The sequence below is a fragment of the Pholcus phalangioides genome, unplaced genomic scaffold (genome assembly GCF_987345545.1).
Source record: "Pholcus phalangioides strain wild (caught in Gottingen) unplaced genomic scaffold, Ppha-v1.0 ptg000011l_1, whole genome shotgun sequence".
NCBI classification, from domain to species: domain Eukaryota; kingdom Metazoa; phylum Arthropoda; class Arachnida; order Araneae; family Pholcidae; genus Pholcus; species Pholcus phalangioides.
The window spans coordinates 37,356,173-37,372,896 of NW_028301604.1; the positions used below are offsets into that span (position 1 = coordinate 37,356,173).

At 40.4% G+C, this 16,724-nt stretch overlaps 1 protein-coding gene across 10 annotated transcripts in view; it reads right to left on the reverse strand.

The window, feature by feature from the left end:
* The window catches only part of cnc (NFE2 like bZIP transcription factor cap-n-collar), a 662,445-nt gene that overhangs the window by 460,592 nt on the left and 185,129 nt on the right, over positions 1 to 16,724 (reverse strand). For all 10 annotated transcript variants that reach the window (XM_089239517.1, XM_089239519.1, XM_089239518.1 and 7 more), the window contains one exon: positions 9,059 to 9,190. In XM_089239517.1, coding sequence (XP_089095643.1) covers positions 9,059 to 9,190 — 132 coding nt within the window. The remainder of the gene's footprint in view (positions 1 to 9,058; positions 9,191 to 16,724) is intronic.

Sequence of the window (16,724 nt, forward strand, 5' to 3'; positions counted from 1 at the left end):
AGGGCCCCAGGAGTGCCTTGAGGATGTGCAGCGTATCGCCAGAGACAGGATAAACATCGGGATGATGCGAAGGCCACGTCTCGCGACTTCAAAGAAAAAGACCTCGTCTGGCTCTGGAACCCGAAGTGCCGGAAAGCACTTTGCCCGAAACTCCTGACATCATGGGAAGGACCCTACAAACTTGTGAAGAAACTGAACGATGTCGTAGCTCGGATTCAAAAGACACCGTCTTCAAAATGCAAGGTGGTCCACTTCAACAGACTATTTCACCAAACACCAACTCTGGCCATATCGCTGTATTGCAATTTACTGCCATTAATGAGATGGGTTGGAAATAAAGGCGCTGTCTATCGGTGGTCACCTCCAGTTCGTTAGGGAAAATATCTTATCTATATCCTCCCTTGGGTTCGAACCCGGGACCCTGACAACAACCTTCACGATGGTAGACGAGCATCTTACCACCATGCCACTCGGGCAGTCACTTCAACAGACTGGCTCCTTACCCCAGTGAGTGACAAAGTGCGACGACTGGAAGATTAAATTGTCGGACGAACAATTTTTAAGAGGGGGCAGTGTTACGAAAATTATGTTAACCTGTAAATTATCGGTAGCGCAATTTGTTGTAAACCCCTTACGTTAACAAATCCATGAGAATAAGAGAAGAAGTTACGCGATTGGTATGGATTATTGTTGAAGGCCTTTACGACCAGACGGTGGAGCCACCAAACCGGAACACTAGTAGAAACTTCTCGAAAATATCCCGTGTCTACAAAAATTAAGGAAATTGGAGTCTGAAGACGAGACGTTATTTATATAGGTAGCTATCTCTACTCGTAAATAGCTGTTTCCTGTGAATAAATCTGTGACGTCCTTCATATTGTTTCATCCTCTGCTCATTTCTAGAACTTGTGTGAGAAATTATCCGGAACAATATACTATATAGTTATACTGTGCAATTTCATTATATATTTGAATACTAACAGCACTGTATATATTTTGTATAACCGCGAAATGTGGGTAACTATACAAATTATGTACTTCTGGGTGTTTAATATCAGTATGCATTCTTTAGCACTTCGAAAACAAATTGATAATATTTTTTCAAACGATTTTTCTCTAAAATTGGGCTAGTTCACCTTCTCAATGCAAAATTAGATGGCGCTTCTTGATACAATCTGTTCCTCATGCAATGTTAGCAATCTAATGCACATATAAGAATGTATTTCCATTTTCTCTTTGCCAAGATTTTTTCAGCACACCAATCTCAGATACGAGGTGGCATGTTTTCAAATAACTTGAACATAGAGAAGTTTTGAATTTTTCCTGCAAAATACTGAACATATAAAGCATGTTTTTTGTAGTGTAAAGACACTGTATTCTGAAGATATTTAAAACTCAAAATTGAAAAAAAAAGTTACAATTTCGAAAAAATTTGTCAAATTTTCAAAACAAAAATTGGTATTTATTGTAGTCATAAATACACTGCTGGCCACCGTAAATGCAACACCCTGAAGGAAGCATGCAAATAATATGAAATTTACAGCATGCAAATAATATGAAATTTACAGCATGCATTAGCGGGGGTGAGATATGCAAATGATTAGAATTTCAGCGCAGACGCACATCACGCGCGCCTGTGGCGCCACATCAAAACGCTATTTAAGGCTTGGAGATTTCGACGATTTGAAGTACGGCAATTGTGTTTTTCTTGTGGTTTTTTCAAAAAAACGATCAATTATGCCTCGTAGAAAACAGCGATCATCTTTTGATCAAGTATCCGAGTTCGACAGAGGAAGGATAGTGGCCTTCCGAGATTGTGGATTATCTTTCAGGGAAATCGGTAGTCGTGTTGGACGAAACCAAACAACTGTAATGCGGATATGTGATCGTTGGATGCAGGAGGGTGCGACGGACCGACGTGTTCGATCGCATCCACCTCAGTGCACCACTTCACGTGATGACAGGCGTATTGTGCGTGTGGCAGTGACGGATCGCTCAGCCACATCACGAACCATAGCACAGCACATTCAGTCTGTACCGCATCATCCAGTGTCTGCGCGTACCATTCGACGCCGTTTACAGCAGAGTGGTCCGTCCGCAAGACGTCCATTGCTTCGTCTACCCTTGACGCAGAACCACAGACGTCTCCGCCGCCAATGGTGCGATGAAAGAAGGATGTGGACGGCACAATGGAATGAAATTGTCTTTACTGACGAGTCACGCTTCTGTCTGCAACACCACGATGGTCGGATTCGAGTCTGGAGACACCGTGGAGAGAGGATGCTGAACAGCTGCGTTATGCACCGCCACACTGATCCTGCACCGGGTATTATGGTATGGGGCGGTATTGGATATCACTCTCGCACTCCTCTAGTACGCATTGCCGGTACTTTAAAAAGCCAGCGCTACATCTCCGAGGTGTTGGAGCCAGTTGTCCTTCCTTACCTTCAGGGCTTGCCCACAGCCATATTTCAACAGAATAATGCGCGACCACACATGGCACGCATTGTCCAAAGGTTCTTCGTCAATCGCCAGATTGAATTGCTTCCCTGGCCAGCTCGCTCTCCGGATCTTTCTCCGATAGAAAACATGTGGTCCATGGTTGCTCAACGATTGACCCAGATTACATCCCCAGCTGCCACACCAGATCAAATTTGGCTACGCGTGGAAGCTGCTTGGTCTGCTGTACCCCAAGAACACATCCAAAGTCTCTTTGAATCAATGCCGAGGCGTGTGGCAGCGGTGATCTCCAACAATGGCGGCTACTTTGGCTACTGATTTTGGCAGGAACCACACTTCGCAGAAGTCTATAAATTTAATCATTTGATGCTTGGTCAACATGTTATCTACAAAATAAATATTGTTGCGATATCTCTTGTCTTTCTTGGTGTTGCAATTTGGGTGGCCAGCAGTGTATATTGATAGACTAATTAAAAGTTAGAATATAGCATGAGCCGCTCTTGTTGCATGATGTTGCTTCAGACAAATTATCTTTTGCGAAAGTTGGAATGCCCTCAAGAGAGTGGTGTCTGTAGACTGCTTGCTTAGGAATTCACAGGTTTCCTTGATGTGATCAAATTCTATAATAAAGTACAGTAGCAAGAAATCAATATGTGTGTCAAGAAAACTTTTCAAACATCAATTATATTTCATTACACAGAAATTCTACTTTACACGCGAAATAATAGTGTAGATTACAATTATTATAGCTTATTTGAAACTCCAAACCAATGAAAATAAATACAAATACAAGAAGAAAAAAAATTTGAAAACGTGTCCCGATTTTCGATGAGGAATTTCACTCTGCCCAACAACATCAATGCATTTTTTTTAGGTAGTAAAATATTTTTTCTAATTATTTTTCTCATGAGGTAGGCGAGGATTGAAGAAAAATCATAATTATACTATTGATTAAAATTAATAATTTCATATACTGATTAAAAACGAAAACATCAAATCCATACCCAATTTTTTTCAAACTTCTCAACAACGTTATTTAGGACATCACACCCTATATAAAACAAATTGGACAATAATAACTACACTGCTCAAAACAATTAGGGGAGCAAGCAAAAAAGTGAAGAAAACAGTGCGAGACAGCCACGTATTGGCATACAATGGATAGTACACGCGTATCAATGCGCAATACAGAAAAAAGACGTAAAAAAATTTGGAATTAAGCTTTAATTCTTTGAAAATATGGAAAAAACATGAAAAGATGATTTAGGACAACAATTTGGTTGCATGTAAACGATAAAAAAAAGTACTGTTTAGACATGATGCATGAGTTTTAATAGGGCGTGTGGTCTCCTCGAACAGCTAAGACTGCTGCACACCTGTTTGCCATGGATGCGATGAGGTTACCGATCAGACTTTGGGGAATACTGTTCCACTCCTCAAGAAGTGCAATCTGCAAGTCTCGGACAGTAACAGGCGGCCTTGGTCGCGCAGCAATGCGTCGTCCGAGCATGTCCTATTGGATTCATGTCAGGAGAGCACGCTGGCCATTCCATACGCTGTATTGTTTCAGCTTCAAGCATGTTCTCCACCAGACGAGCTCTATGCGGTCGGGTATTATCATCCTGGAAAACAAAGGAATCTCCAATGGCTCCAGCGTAAGGGATGACATGAGGTCGCAGTATCTCGTCTGCATAACTTCGGGCCGTCAAAGTGCCATTCCGAATGATATGCAGGTCCGTACGTCCGCCTATGCTGATTCCACCCCATACCATCCAACCAGCTCGTCTGTATTGTGACCTTCCACGAACGAATGCGGGGTTATTTCGAGTGCCCCTGTCCCTCCATACCAGAACACGTCGGGTGTCACACTCCAGACTGAATCGGGACTCGTCTGTAAACAGCACTTGGCTCCAATCATATTGCTCCCAATCTCGATGTTCAGCAGCCCATCTTCTTCGGGCCGCACGGTGGCGTGGGGTCAACGGAATGCAGACCATTGGCCTACGTGCATAGAGCCCTCCCTCATGAAGCCGATTACGTACTGTTTGGCTGGACACCCTTCGTCCTGTTGCCAAGAGCAACCGTCTTTGCAGCTGCGTAGCATTCTCTGTCTGTTTCGACGGGCTGTTAACCGTATATACCGGTTATCAGTTGTTGTAGTGGCACGTGGCCGACCTTGCCCTGGTCGACGTCTAACATTTCCTGTTTCTTGGAATCGATTCCACAGCCTTGCAACAACACTTCTGGCGACTCCAACAGCGTCCGCGACACTACGTTGTGTTTGCCCGGATTCCAGTCTGCCTATAACACGCCATGCCATGGATTCCGGTAAATCACGTTGTTGAGACATCCTCAAGTCACCTTGTCTCAAAAAAAAATACTGCGCAATCGAATTTCACAGTTACGGCAGTAAAACAGACGTTTCTGCAACATCTATATTTCTGCCCTTATCTCCTTTTTCTGGTTTTTGACGTCATGAACTTTGATTTGCATATGAAGTTTTCTTCTTCCACTTCCTGCTAGGCTTTAAATTATGGATGATTCATTTTATGTTACTTATCGGTATACATCTTTGCGTAATTTTGTTAAAACCATGTGCTCCCCTAATTGTTTTGAGCAGTGTTTAAATCATAAATTGAAACAAAAATCATTCAGAGAAATTAAGTATTTGTATGCTCACTGGGTCATAGAAATAAAGGGCGGGAGGGATTAATCAACTGATTTTATAATTGCTTTAAATCATCCATCTGACATCATGCCATCAATAAGTTGCACAATTTTTCTTTTCGGAGTATATTTTTTTCTATATTTTTAATAGTAATTATATACTTGCAATTGATGATTTCATTAATGGAAATAGCATATTCTCTTCCCATCCCCATTGGCATTGTTTACATACCGGCATTTTTTTGATGGCATAATCGAAGTAATTTTTACTTCTATATGGAAATGAGAAAAATTGAGTCTTGTTCTGAAAACATCAGACATTATTTTTTTTCAGCATTTGCAATATGCAATAATATTGCTATGAAAACGCAGCACAAGTTGTCACATGGGAAAATGGAGGGGGGGGGCTGATCTTCAGCCCTGGGCCGGGGTTAAACGTAATTTTTTTCTTTTCACAGTATAAGTTTACTTTGAACGGGTCAGCAAAAAATCCTGGCCAAGCCTGAAGATGGGCGGACCTTGCTTGTGGGATAATCAGGTACCACTCAGAAGTATTATGTATCTATCGTACTTAGATACTTAAATTTGTGTAAATAATAGTTTTATAAAAAGGAAATAAATAACTGTTAAACTAAAGCTTTACATACCTTATCAACTGCTTGAGAATCATAATAGGATTCCTCCACATCTTCGAGAAATACAATCGGGCCAATTCATGAGGTCGAAACGTATGAACAGCTGTACCAGTGTCACAAACATTTGTTTCTTGTTGGAATTTCTCTAATTCGTTACTTTAATCAACTAAATAAAACTACCAATAACAAAAACAAATAACATCACGCGACGACAATCAACACGAATGGCATTGATCTTGTTATCAAAAAACGCTCACAGCAGCGGAGAAAAAAAGAAGCAACATGTTATCTTCATCGACAAATCAGCATCGAGCTCATCACCATCATAAGGCCCGTTTACACGCCCGATTACCGATTGTTCAGAAAAGTGTCCACACGATAAGTAGTAAGTAGATGCTCATTGAATAATTTTTACGGAGGCGAGCGCAGTTGGCGCATGCGCGCTACATTCGACTGGAATCAACGGAGGGAGAGAGACGTACCTCGCGGGAGAATAATAGTAATGATTTTTTATATATCTGACATCAAAGAGGTGTTTTTTTTCCACAGCTCAGCTTCCGCAACAATGGATGAATATGATCCGGTAGAACTAACGAATACTGTGAGCCACATTATGTTTTTTTTTTGAAGAATACATTTATTCACTTTCACAAGAGGGGGAAAAAATATACAACATATATTATAGACTGACGTAAATATCGATTATATGATATTTTAATCGAAATTATAGAGGAGATAAATTATGTAAGCCGAAAAGATTATGGGAGAAGATTCTTGGCATTTGTAGGAAATTCTAAGGGTTAAAAATTAAATAACAAAAATTCATTAAACATAAAAATTATTTGAAATTTTATTATTTTTTTTAATTTAATGCAGATGCTATCTTTGTTAAATATTTGATTATGTTTTGTTACAACAGATGACAGCAAATTCGTTCTGGATGAGAGAAATATTCCCCTCGTCAAGTTTTTAATTTTTTAATGTATAATAAATCTTCCGCACCAGCACCCGATATATTTTTGAATCTTCAGGTTTTCTTTCAACTCCTGGCAGCATGTCGACCAAATATTCCAGTTTCTACTATTTCCAACATCGATTAATTTTTAGCTTGTTTGTTAATGTAATTTTCATTTCTATAGTTCAACAAACTTCCATGGCGAAGATATTCTTTAACAAACTTTAAGGTTATGTCCTCTAGCCACTTCACCATCCTGTATTTCCGCGGAATTCTAGCGAAACGTAGGAGACGACGGAGCATAAACAGGTTCACGCTTGAGATCAAAATAAACCCCTCCAGAGCGGCAGGTCACGCCCACTGGCGCATGTGCATAGGTATACTTAACCGAAAAAAATAGAACCGTTTTTATTTCACTTAACCACTAAATCACTTGTGCACATGCCAACTAAAGCCATGTAAACGGCCCTTATTGTCTGCATACATCGTATCGTACTTGGCAACTTGAAATTTAGTTACCAACTTAATCACTTACCGCATGTAAACGGGCCTTTAAACGCAGTGGACTTGTAGCAGCTGCTTGCTGGTTTGCCGAGAATACCGATCTTTTCTAACATGCACTTCAACATTCATCCGCATGTTAGTCGATTGGCTGTTTGACAGCCGCTCCGTGAATATAGCCACCTCCTATAGAACAAGACCTCCGAACAAGACACGAAGCTTGTGACGTCAATGAAGAAGGCCATTTCTCCTATTATCACTAGATACACTGCAAAAAAAGGGTAAAGATATTGCATGCGTCGGCCTGCTATATCCAATGGTGGTGTTGCATCAGTACGCTATCTGTGTCTGAAGAAAGGGAGGGGGTGACTGAATCGAACTTAAATCCGATCAATATTCCTTATACCTTTTAACAAAATTGTTGGTTCATTGCTCCATTCAAATAGAGCTCGTTATCGAAATTTAATTTTTGTTTTAATCTTAGCAAACTACATATGGTGAAAATATTAATGTTTATACAGAGAAATCCCTCGTGGTTTAAAATAAAAAAAATGGATCAAACCCGGAAAAAGCAGACAGAGAATTTCCTATGACTTCACAAACCTAAAAAAAAACATCTTCCAAAAAGTTTCCCCATCTTGCCCGCAGAAACTATAACAACTTAAACCGTGATCTAAAGAATGACAAAAATTTAAACTCTTATAAAAAATCTATTATTAACTATATAAATAACCAATGATATAAATATACAGGGTGGGCAAAAAGTCCGTAGAAACTTTAAACATGAATAAAGACCGGTAAAATAACCGAAATAAAAAACGGTTTGCAGGGGTTAGCATCACTAGGTCACAGAAATTTTTTTTTAAGTGAGGGAAAAAAACCTAAAAAAACAGCCAATAACTGATACGAACGACTTCGGTGGAAATACGCAAATGAGACGGTTATAAGAACCCTGCGCTCCTAATCCACAATCAGTTGACCGTTGTAAACCGTGTATGTGAACCTACTGCACTCTGCCGTTGCTGGATTTGTGACTCGCCTGCAATGTCTTATCCCCTGTCGGGATGGTCATCTGGAACACATACTGCTGTAATAAACGATTTGGATTCATTCTGTTCGTTATTTGCGTATCTTTTCGTTGACTTGTGTACGCCAGCGCCACCTATCGGCTGTTTTTGGGGGTTTTCCTGTCAAAAAGATTCCGTGACCTAGCGATGCTAACCCTGGAAACAGTTTTTTATTTCGGTTATTTTTCCAGTTTTTATGAATTTTTAAAGTTTCTACGGACTTTTTGTCCACTCTGTATATACAGCATAATTCATTATTTCAAATCAAAGATACATAATTAGATTTGGGTACCATTCTAAAATTATGGTGAATTCGGAAATGGCATGTAATTTGGTTTTGAACAAATGCTCAAGATTATTCACTCTCTGCTTTGGAACGTGTATGAATCTTTAATGGTTTGCCTTGGACGGATCGTACTAGATCCCTTAGGCACGACGAAAGCGCACCGTATATGTGTATATGTATGTTTGTATATGTCGTGTTATTACTTTCTGTGTGTATTTATGTAGATGTATGTTATGTTAATAAATTTCAGTTTGTTTTCAAAAATTGAAACTTGGCTCTATATCATATATTACAACTTCTTACGGGTAAAGAATCTCAAGACCTGGCCACATATTTTACATGAAATGTTTTTGATCAATTATCAGTTAGCAAAGCAGTTAAAAAGAAGGAAAAAAAGATACGAAGTTGTCCCGGTTGACGTTATGCAAAAAAAGTGACAACTGTTCAACTAGAAATAAATCAGCAATAACAAAGAAATTATGAATACCTTAGGACAACCCGAAAACTCAGCTTTAGTTTTCGTTTTTTCCGTATCTTGGGTATCGAAAAAACTGAAGGCTTCTCTAGATATACCTAGATCAATGTCTTGCTTCCAGAGAATTTCAATCAAGTCCATATCCTGTAAATAAATGATTACTATATAGGAGACATAATCACGTCCGAACAGATAATAGATTGGTCATTAATAATATTCTAGCCATTTATTAGCTCAATCATGTCTCATTCGTTTGAAATTCACAAAACATATTATGCAAGCATTTAAATTAAACCATCGAATTTCAAATATGATCAATGCTATTCACAACTGAACACTTTTCTTTGTGCCTAAGTTTTATACAGTCAAACCATACTATCTCGAAACTGACAAGACGGAAGAAAATTTCGAGATAGAGAGTTTTCGAGAAATAGTTTTTTTTAGTAAGAAAGAAAAACACCAAAAATGGCGAAAAATTCCATTGATTAAAACTAAAAAAATAACGTACTATATTTTAACTACATACTATTGAAATTCGTGGGTACCGTACATAATCAATGTTCAATCAAAGTGTATGCAAATACACTAAAATACGTTCGACTTTTTTATTTGTTCAATTCTATTTACAATTTTATTATTATCTTTTAAAATAATCCATAAGCTTAGATTGATGCATATTTTTTGCTCTCGTTGAGAGTCTCCACAATTTCATCTACACTGCGCAAAACAATTAGGGGAGCACATGGTTTTAACAAAATTACGCAAAGATGTATACCGATAAGTAACATAAAATGAATCATCCATAATTTAAAGCCTAGCAGGAAACGGAAGAAGAAAACTTCATATGCAAATCAAAGTTCATGACGTCAAAAACCAGAAAAAGGAGATAAGGGCAGAAATATAGATGTTGCAGAAACGTCTGTTTTACTGCCGTAACTATGAAATTCGATTGTGCAGTATTTTTTTTTGAGACAAGGTGACTTGAGGATGTCTCAACAACGTGATTTACCGGAATCCATGGCATGGCGTGTTATAGGCAGACTGGAATCCGGGCAAACACAACGTAGTGTCGCGGACGCTTTTGGAGTCGCCAGAAGTGTTGTTACAAGGCTGTGGAATCGATTCCAAGAAACAGGAAATGTTAGACGTCGACCAGGGCAAGGTCGGCCCCGCGCCACTACAGCAACTGATGACCGGTATATACGGTTAACAGCCCGTCGAAACAGAACAGAGAATGCTACGCAGCTGCAAAGACGGTTGCTCTTGGCAACAGGACGAATGGGTGTCCAGCCAAGCAGTACGTAATCGGCTTCATGCGGGAGGGCTCTATGCACGTAGGCCAATGGTCTGCATTCCGTTGACCCCACGCCACCGTGCGGCCCGAAGAAGATGGGCTGCTGAACATCGAGATTGGGAGCAACATGATTGGAGCCAAGTGCTGTTTACAGACGAGTCCCGATTCAGTCTGGAGTGTGACACCCGACGTGTTCTGGTATGGAGGGACAGGGGCACTCGAAATAACCCCGCATTCGTTCGTGAAAGGTCACAATACAGACGAGCTGGTTGGATGGTATGGGGTGGAATCAGCATAGGCGGACGTACGGACCTGCATATCATTCGGAATGGCACTTTGACGGCCCGAAGGTATGCAGACGAGATACTGCGACCTCATGTCATCCCTTACGCTGGAGCCATTGGAGATTCCTTTGTTTTCCAGGATGATAATACCCGACCGCATAGAGCTCGTCTGGTGGATAACATGCTTGAAGCTGAAACAATACAGTGTATGGAATGGCCAGCGTGCTCTCCTGACCTGAATCCAATCGAGCATGTCCGGACGACGCATTGCTGCGCGACCAAGGCCGCCTGTTACTGTCCGAGACTTGCAGATTGCACTTCTTGAGGAGTGGAACAGTATTCCCCAAAGTCTGATCGATAACCTCATCGCATCCATGGCAAACAGGTGTGCAGCAGTCTTAGCTGTTCGAGGAGACCACACGCCCTATTAAAACTCATGCATCATGTCTAAACAGTACTTTTTTTTATCGTTTACATGCAACCAAATTGTTGCCCTGAATCATCTTTTCATGTTTCTTCCATATTTTCAAAGAATTAAAGCTTAATTCCAAATTTTTTTACGTCTTTTTTCTGTATTGCGCATTGATACGCGTGTACTATCCATTGTATGCCAATACGTGGCTGTCTCGCACGGTTTTCTTCACTTTTTTGCTTGCTCCCCTAATTGTTTTGAGCAGTGTATATTAGCAAGAGCTGCAAATATTTTGGGCCTAATCTCAGTTTGCTCCAGAAAATGGTGCTGCGTTTTTAGAACATGCGTTCAGCATTTTCACTGTTACTTTTTTCTACACTGGTGAAATAAATTAAGAGAATTTGCATATTTTATCGAATTTCATGAAAAGAACTGAACTGAATGTAAAACCACTGCTTCTAGGCAAAAATGCAAATCTTGTACGTCAAATACGTAAGCGTACACGTGTGTGTAGGCGGAGCCAGTAGAGAAACAGGCTTTATAAGCACGCGTAAGTTAAGACGCATTTCGTTCGCTAGCACACCTCGGCGAATTTCTTGGTGTTATTTTGCAGCAATCGGTTAATTTCAAATTGTAACAGTAAAAATGAGTAACCACCAACGTTTAGATGATGGAATGAGGTGGCAAATTGTGGGGAGGCTAGAAGCAGGCCAATCTCAAGTCCAGATTTGTAGAGAGTTCAATTTAACGCCCAGCGTCGTGTGTAACTTATGGAAACAGTTCCAGGATACCGGATCCATCGAGAGAAAGCCTGGGCAAGGTCGTCCAAGAGCCACGACGGCCAGAGAAGATCGCCATTTGTCGATTATAACGAGGCGTAACAGGAGTGCTACAGCTTCTCAGCTCTCTCGTGACTTGTATGCAGCCACAGGAACCCGTGTATCAATGGTGACTGTTTCCAAAAGACTTCATGAGAGAGGGTTGTTTGCAAGAAGACCTGCTGTTTGCGTCCCGCTCACTTCTACGGACAGGAGAATCCGTTTATCATGGTGCAGAGAGCACAGAGATTAGAGTATGGATCAATGGGCGACCGTTCTCTTCACTGATGAGTCCCGGTTCAGCCTAAGCACCGATTCTCGCCGTACGTTCATATGGAGAGAACCAGGAACCCGCTACCTACCCTCCAATGCCCACGAAATCGACCATTATGGCGGAGGAGGTTTAATAGTCTGGGCAGGCATCATGTTGGATGGCCGCACACTTCTCCATGTCTTTGAAAGAGGCACTGTGACTGGTGTGAGGTATAGGGATGAGGTCTTGGAGCCCTATGTTCGCCTTTTCAGGGGTGCAGTTGGCCCCGAGTTCATTTTAATGGACGATTACGCGAGGCCACATACAACTCTTTTGCTCGACGATTTTCTAGAGTGGGAGGATATTCGCCGGATGGATTGGCCAGCCAGATCTCCAGACCTTAACCCTATAGAGCATGTCTGGGACGCTCTGGGGAGGGCAATTGCAACTCGCAACCCTCCTCCGGGAACCATCCAGGGAATGAAAACAGCGTTGCTGAACGAGTGGGACAAATTGCCACAGGAAATAATAAACTGACTTATTTGAAGTAACAAATCACGCTGCGAGACCTGTATATCTGTAAGAGGGGACCATACCCCCTATTAACCCATTTTTTTGTTTATTCTGCAACCGCTGTTTCATACCTTCCGACTCCACGATCATGCGTGTGTATTACACACAATTATTGAATGATTATTTGTGTTTTGTATTGTATCAATGTATGTACATATCAAATTTCATTAAAATCGGTAGAGTAGTTCTAGAGATAATCGACCAAGTCTGCAAATTCTCTTAATTTCTTACAACAGTGTAGTTATATAGCTATTATAGTAGTAGTAATAGTATGGGAAAATGTAGCAGAGAAGAAAGAAAAAGTAAGAGGGTACAGAAGGTAAAAGAAACCTACGATAGTACAATAATGTAGGTGAGGAGGCAAATTTTGGGTTAGAGTTAATTGCGTTCGATGGGAAAGTTTAATCCAATGAGACAGGTTTTTGAATTTATGGGAAAACCTATATTTTTTGGAGTGCCGTTATATGTAGTCGGAGATAATGAGAAAATGTAATAAAACGGGACCCTAGTTGAGAACGATAGGGGGGTAAAATATTATTCGTGTCTAGCCGAAGACCACGGCACTGGAAATGTAAAATAAGATAAGGCTAATCTTTGTCGCAGGTCAAATGCATTGATTTATTAAGGAATGTGCTGCTAGGACGTGGAACGGATCTGAATTAAAATGGTTGGGTCAAAGGTTATGGGTGCGTGAGATTTTACCAGAGAAGAGCCAATGCGATCATGTTTGATGTTAAAAAGTAGCTCAGGGAGCAAAAGAAAATAACAGGATTAGCGAATGGAAAGTCTTTTGAAATAGCGCAAATAGGCGGAGTTAAAATTATGATTAAAATATAAACTGATTTTAAAGAAAAGAAGAGAAAAGTTAGTTGTGGGTAGAAGAGCCTGAGAAAAGACAGAGTGCAGGATGAGCAAAGGCGAAATGGAGAAAAGGAGGGTCCGCAGCTTTGTTGGGGTCAGTCATACTGTTATATCGAACCACTGGAAGAATATATATATATATATAATTATCTAGATTAACCCAGGCTCCTAGTGGTCCAATATACATTTAGAATAAAACGATAACTCATGAAAAGAAGGAATCAGTTAAATTTCATTAGCATTTAATATTTAATCAAATGATCAGGAAATCCAAAAGTGCAAGCAAAGTCAAGGAATTTCTCTGCTGTTGTTTTTGATGTTTAGTCGGGAACTGTGTACAGTTTCACAAATTTTGTGAAATGATCAATGAACGTAAGTATATAGCAGTTTCCACGTGAGGTGTTAGGCAATCTTCCGACAAAATCGCAAGAGACATATTCCATTGGTCGAGATGGAATAAAATGACGTTGCAATGGAACAGGTGGTACTCTACGAGGAGATCGGAAAGATATGCAATGTGTGCAAGATTCTACGTAATGTTTTGTATCTGTGTATAAATTATCCCAGAAATACTTCTCTTTAATGGCGTGGTATGTTTTTAAGTGTCCAAAGTGTGTCAAGTGGTTGGCTGCAAGAATGTGTGGCTTGAACTTGTTAGGTATAACTATTTGTAGTATGATCTTCTGACCCCCTGAGCGAGTGATAATCCCTTTGTGCATAAGAAGACCATTCGATAGGACATACTTAATCCTGAGCTTTGAGTGTTGAGTGTTATCGTCTTCTAATGTAGAGATTATGGTTGACAATTTAGGATCTTCGCGCTGAGCCAACTTTATCTCCTCTATGGTAGGTAAAGTGATCTGTACTGTATTCACATGAAAGTCGCATGAAAAAATATCGGCGACTTGGTTTTCCGAAGATTTGATTAATTCAAAATCATAATTAAATTCTGAGAGAAATGCAAACCATCGAGTGACTCTGCTTCCTGGTGAATCCCATTTCGATAATTTTGTCAAAGCAGCATTATCACACCTAATAGTGAAATGTCTACCATACAAATAGTACTTGAATGCTTTTACAGATTCCACAATGGCCATTAATTCTTTTTCCATAATAGTGTATCGAATTTGTGTGGGATTTAACTTCTTGGAAAAATATGCAATTGGATGTATGACATTAGAATTGTCTATTCTCTGCCCAATCATTGCACCTAATGCAACGTCACTGCTGTCAGTAGAAAGGATAAATTCCTTGTTGAAATCAGGATGAATCAAAATTGGAGGTTGCGAAAGTTTCTGTTTTAGAATGTCAAAAGCATTCTGGGCCTCTTGAGTCCAATGAAATTTTCTACTCTTTCTAGTGAGGTTAGTAATAGGTGCCGTAATATCTGAAAAATTTTGTATGAAACGCCTGTAATACCCAACCAGCCCAATAAAACGGCGAATTTTCCGTACGGTGTTGGGAACTGTAAAGTCTTGTATCTTTCTAATGTTTGTCTCAATGGGGCGAATGCCTGAACTGTTCAAAGTATGACCTAGGAATTCGATCTGAGGAACAAGAAATGAACATTTAGCTGGATTAAGTGTCAAACCAAAATAGCGGAACCTCTCGAATAGTTTTCTCAATTTGTAGAGCATTTGTGAGACACTGTCGGCACTCAAGCAAAAATCATCAATATAGTTGGCAATTTTCAAATCCGAAAGAGGAGCTAAAAGTTGATCTGAAAGATTGGAAAATGTTTCCGGACTAGCATTCAAGCCTTGAGGCGAAATAAATAAATTGAAATCACACCATGAACGCACCTCCAGGTCTTGGTAAAACGTTTCTGTTAAACCAAAAAATAAAAATTCAGAAAGATCAGAGATAGGTTTTGATGAGAGTTTCGACTGTAAGCCACAAATATTATAGAAACAACATTTTAACGATTGACCGAGATCAGACATCGGCATTATTTGGGCTATTTGATGGGACCTCGATGATTGAGTTATCATTTAAATCAACTGAAAAACATTTACCGTCCGCAAATAGACAGTCCCGTATCAGTCTCACCCTCTTTTTTGCCTTCAAGCTGCTATCCATGAGTGGATGAAGGTGGAATCTTATTCTCCTTGTTGTGGCACAAAAATCTTCTCTCACACGTAAGCCATCGAGTAAGGTGGAGTTGGAACGGCGTACTCTTAAAGGCACTAAACACATCATCGCGATCAATACGGCGAACAAATCTCACTATCACAGTGACACACTGTAGATTACCAGAATCTCCATTTCGGCGGCGGAATGGATGAGCAGTGTCGATCATCAGATGTCGGCACCAGGCATCTGTAGCTTTTTTTTCAAGCCAAGTGTATCCTATTTCAAGGTATTCGGGCAAAAAGCGTTCGTGTTGAACAAGCGATTAAAAGGCAAATTTTAGCCAAGATCGCAAGAGCATATTTTCATCGGATATGCATCTGAATCGAAAGCGTATCGGCTGTGGGACAAGCAATCAAGAAAGGTGATTGCAAGCCGTGACGTAAAATTTATCGACGAGTTTGAAAATAATCTTCCTTCCGATGGGGAAGTCGAATGTGTATTCCCAACCGAAACTCGTGTAAGCGATTGTGATGATGAAAACACGTTTCCTGTATGAAATCGTAAACACCGAAAGAAGCAACAACTGTGTAACTCTGTCATCATCTGATTCTAGCGAGAACGAAAGTTCTTCTGAGGGGGGCGAAGTGAGTCGGACAGCGACGCATCTCCTACTCTGCCTTCCGTTCAGGCGTGAGCACCTGGTCATCCGAAGCTTATCAAGACGGGGAAAAGAGGAAGACCGCGAAAAGCGTACCAAATGAAAACAATCCGAGATAACGAGGCCGTGCAACTTGTTAATGACGCCGATATTAATCCTACTGTGTCTGAAGCTTTGCGTGGGCCGCATCGAGCGCAATGGAAACAAGCCATGAGCGATGAATACGATGCCTTAACCCAAGAAAAAGCATGGGAAATCGTCAATAGACCAAGAAACAAAAAGGTAATTGGCTGCAAATGGGTACTAAAATTGAAGTATAAACCCGACGGAAGTGTGGAAAAATACAAAGCAAGGCTCGTCGTTAAAGGTTGCTCTCAAGAGCAACCTTTAACGACGAGCCCCGGAGTGGACTTTGCAGAAAATTATTCGCCTGTGGCAAGGCCGAGTTCAAT